Source organism: Mandrillus leucophaeus, unplaced genomic scaffold (assembly GCF_000951045.1).
Source record: "Mandrillus leucophaeus isolate KB7577 unplaced genomic scaffold, Mleu.le_1.0 Scaffold955, whole genome shotgun sequence".
NCBI lineage: Eukaryota > Metazoa > Chordata > Mammalia > Primates > Cercopithecidae > Mandrillus > Mandrillus leucophaeus.
Genome location: NW_012110419.1, coordinates 497,448 through 501,927, shown reverse-complemented (window position 1 = coordinate 501,927; position 4,480 = coordinate 497,448). Strand labels below are relative to the sequence as shown.

The 4,480-nt window shown below is 37.7% G+C and overlaps 1 protein-coding gene across 1 annotated transcript; it reads right to left on the bottom strand.

The window, feature by feature from the left end:
- Positions 1-2,259: 2,259 nt before the first annotated feature.
- On the bottom strand, positions 2,260-3,692 carry LOC105532387 (actin-related protein T1). Its single transcript, XM_011970557.1, has one exon. The coding sequence runs from the start codon at positions 3,499-3,501 to the stop codon at positions 2,374-2,376; it is 1,128 nt and encodes a 375-aa protein (XP_011825947.1). The 5' UTR covers positions 3,502-3,692; the 3' UTR covers positions 2,260-2,373.
- Between the last annotated feature and the right edge of the window lie 788 nt (positions 3,693-4,480).

Below are 4,480 nucleotides of genomic sequence, written 5' to 3'. Positions count from 1 at the left end.
TTGTTTAGCCTCCTTATCTTTCTGTGATAGCTCATTAATTTATCATGTTCTGCTTTTTACTTCCTAGTAATTTATCTGGGTTAATTCTGTTTGCTTTATTAAATTCCACAGTTGGGTACTTAGCATATTTATATGCAGCATTTCTTTATTTACTAATAAACCATTTAAGTCTATACATTTCTTACTAATTTCAATTTTACCTGCATTCCATTATCTTGATATCTAGTATTTTGTTATTATTCACTTCTTATATGTAAATCCATTACAATTTCTTTTTTGTCTAATTCTATTTAAAAGTGTTGTTTGATCTTTACATTATTTGAAAATTAACTTAATGTTTAAGGTTTTTACAATCAGAATTTAAATTAATGTAAAGGTAATTTAAGTTATTTAGTTATATTTATTTAAATTATTAAGTAATGTAAGGGTAATTTAAGTATTTTTGTTAATATTTAAGGTTTTATAGTCAGAATTTCTTCAGTTTCAACATAAAGATTCTAAGTTTAATTAATACTTTTCTTTCTGAATAATGCAAATGTATTTAAATATTTTAAATTCAAACCAGTATTCATGATTCGTGGCTATGTTTGTAGAGTGGAAGATTTATTGTCTATTTCACTGCTATAAATTTATGCCAGCCAGACATGGTGACTCATGCCTGTAATCCCAGCACAGCACTTTGGGAGGCCAAGGTGGGTGGATCACCTGAGATCAGGAGTTCGATACCAGCCTTGCCAACCTGGCAAAACCCCGTCTCTACTAAAAATAACAAAAATTAGCTGGGTGTGGTGGTGAGTGCCTGTAATCCCAGTGACTCGGGAGGCTGAGGCAGGAGAATCACTTGAACCCAGAAGGTAGAGGTTGCAGTGAGCCACGATCGCGCCATTGCACCCCAGCCTGGGCAACAAGAGCGAAACTCTGTCTCAAATAAATAAATAAATACCATCAATATTTTTTAATTTACCCCCATTTTCAGCATTTTAAAATTTTATTATTTTTTCTAACATGTCTTATTCTGGGGTTATTTCTATCTGCCTTAAGTAAATCTTATAAAATTTTCTGTGCTAATAGTCTGCTGACAGTAAGTACTTTTAGTTATTATTCAAAAATGTCTCTTATTTTATTACTATATTTCTTGTAATGGTTTTCCTGGGTATATAATACTATATTGACAGTAGAGTTTTTCTAGCTCACTTTGAAGGTGTTATTCCACTGTCTTATTTCTTTGGGGTTTTGATTAGTTACCTGTAAACAGAAGTTTGCTGTTAAGCCAACTCTCTCAAATAAATACAAAAATGAAAAGAATTGACTTACAGTGTCTATAGGGCTTGTCAATTTTCATGGTTGTATTTAGGCTAGCAATGATGAGTACATATGTGAAAAATATATTTTTTTAGATGAATGGTTTTATTTCATTCAGGCTGAAATTTATAATATAACAATTTCTTTTTTTTTATTTGTTACACCCTTTCCTTCCAACTGCATTTCCTCTCATTCCATTCTTCTTCAAGTTGCATAAACTATGTGGTGTCTTTACTTCTGTACTTTTCTCCAAATGCTTATAATCATATAAAATCACATTTATTAATATATGTATTAACTTAATGAGAAGAAATATTTCTGTATACATAATTTATTCAAAGGTTATTTTATTGATAACTATTGTTTCTAGTGTTTTATCCATAAAAAATGATGTTATATAGAGCCTTGAAATTAAAAATGATTAAAAAAACAAAAATTTAGAAATACTGATTCTTAATGCTCCAACTGGGAACAAGGACCTTGAGCTTAGAAAGCCTTAGAAAATGGTGATTTCTATGCCAAATTTTTTTCCATTCTAATTCGCCTTTTTGATCTCATAACAGCAGAGCAAGAACCCTATTGCCCTAACTGAATGATAAACCAGGTAAAAGGACTTGAACCGTAAGACTAGTGAAGGATTTCTGGTTCTGCTTCATTTCCTTCCTTTTCCCACACTTTTCTTCGTGATTTATTCTCCTGGAAACTGGGTCTGTTAGAACCACCTAAGATAATAATTTAAAGATTCTTGAGATTCTACCAAATCAAGTTCCTAGGTATGAGTCCCAGGCACCATTTGCTACAAATTCTCTCTATGAGCATAACCTCAACATATAACCTAAGATTTTCTTAGGAGAAAAAAACTTAACAGGCCCATGGGAAATAAGAGAGTAATAGAGTAACCTAAAGATTCATGACCTGACTCAATATATCATGGTGCTACTAAGAAAAAACTGAAACTTGAAATGGCAAAACTTTTATTGAACATCATGCTGAAGCCCAGAAGAAAATGCCATCTCCCACTGGTACTCCTGTAATCTGGCACTCAAAGATGTCTCCTCTGCTCAAGGATCTTTAAAAGCACCTTCTTTGAACCACAGATGTCCCATACTCCTTGAAATCTGCAGAGGTGACCCACATCTGCTTGAAACTGCTCATGGAGGTCATGATGGATGCACCAATCCATGCAGAGAAGCATCTATCAGGAGAAGCCGTGATCTTGATGGGAGTACCTTTGGAAGCCAGCTGTTCCACTTCCTTCATGAGCCTTTCCTCCAGTCCAGGGAAGAGAGTGGTGCCCCCGGAGAGTACAATCTCTGCATAAAGTTTATTCTGGATGTCAGTGTCACACTTCATGATGCTGCTGGAGACCATTTTTGAGAGTCCTGGGCTGTGGATGCCCAGCTGGTCAGGTGCAAAAAGAACCTCGGGCACTTGGTACAGCTCATCCCCAAAGTGGATGACATGTCCATCTGGCAGTCTGTATGCTCCCAGGACCTCTCCCCGACTCTTGCGTAGCTCTTTCTCTGGCTCCAAGGCGACGTAGCACAGCTTCTCTTTGATGTTATTTGCCACGGCCTTGTTGAGTATGCAAGGGAAGTTAAACCCGTTAGCAAAGAGGAGCTGGGTGAGGTGCTCTGTGATGTCCCTCCCTGCCATATAGAGTTTTGTGACTGCGTGAGGCAGGGAGTAACCCTCAAAGATGGGGACAGCGCAAGTGACCCCATCTCCACTGTCCACCACCAGGCCTGTGACACAGGCAGAGGCATAAAGCGCTGCCACTGCATGATTAGACAGGTAGAAACCAGGCACACTGAAGTTCTCAAACATCATTTCTGCTAGCTTTTCTCGAATTTCCCTAGGGTTCAAAGAGGGCTCGGTCATGAGTACAGGCTGTTGGCTGGGTTTTACTCCAAGCTCCCACTCAAAGAGATGTTTCCAGAGTTTCTCCATGTCATCCCATCCTGTTACCAGTCCACGCTCAATGGGGTAGTGCAAATGTAGGGCCTCATACTTGTATAGGGCTTCTTGCCCCACGAAGTACTGATTAAGTCTTGCTGAAGGCATGTTGAATTTACGATGTCCCAAGACGGAGTTGATGACATGGCGGGGTCCAATCTCTCCAGACACGCCTGCTTTGCAGAGTCCTGAACCATTGTCAAAAATTACAGCAGGAACATCTAATACGTGTGGATTAAACATGCTGTAATATGCTCTCCTGGACTTCCCCCAAATAAAGAAAGAACACTTATGTCACTCTCTGAGATGGCAGGCACCTTTAGAATTTTTTAAACTTCAGGGTTCTGAAGTTATCAGGTTGTCACCCATGTAGAGTTAGTATACTGCCTTCAGTCCACCAGGACACCCCATCTTCAACCTCTGAATCTTGTCTCCATTCTGTAGGCTCAGGGCCTGCTGAGGCAACATGAGGGGTGATTGCCCTCTATGTCACAATCCAGTCAAGGCAACAATTGTCCTTGGTGAGCATCAGAGGGGCGGGGTCTCTTGAGCATCAGAGGGGTGGGGTGGGGCCTCTGAGCCAATAGTACTCCCTACTTGGTCAGATATAAAGCCAAGGAAAGCAAATCATACCTACAGAGCTGCAAGAAACACTATTCTACATGCTTTTCCTTGGAATTATGTTTTCATTTTTTAGATATATGTTTAAGAATAGAATTGCTGAGTTATATGGCAACTCTATGTTAAATCATTTGATTTTAATTTCTGTAAGTTTTTTGTTCCAAAGTGGCTGTGACATTTAACATTCCCACAGTCACTGTAGGCATGCTCTTACTTCACCACATGCTTCTAAATTCCATTATCTGACTTTATGATTCTAGGCATTCTAGTGTGTGTGAAATGTTATCTTATTGTGGTTTTCAGCTTTAAGTATCAATGTTGAGAATCTTTATTAGGTGCTTATTGGCCATTCTAATACTTTCTTGGGAGAAATGTCTATGCAGACCCTTTGCTCCTTTTTTATTAGGTTGTTTTTTGATTATTCCATTGTAACTGTTCTTTACACATTCAAGACTCTAGTGTTTATCAGACACATTATGTACGTACATGTTCTTCTATTCTTGTATTGTCTTTTTACTTTTTTGTTAGTGTTGTTGAAATTACAAAACTTTTAAATTTTAAAGTAGTCCAGTTTCTGTTATTTGTTGTTCATATTTTGTGT

Bases quoted from the DNA above. Each gene is read 5' to 3' on its own strand.
- LOC105532387 (XM_011970557.1), bottom strand. From the start codon at position 3,501: ATGTTTAATCCACACGTATTAGATGTTCCTGCTGTAATTTTTGACAAT.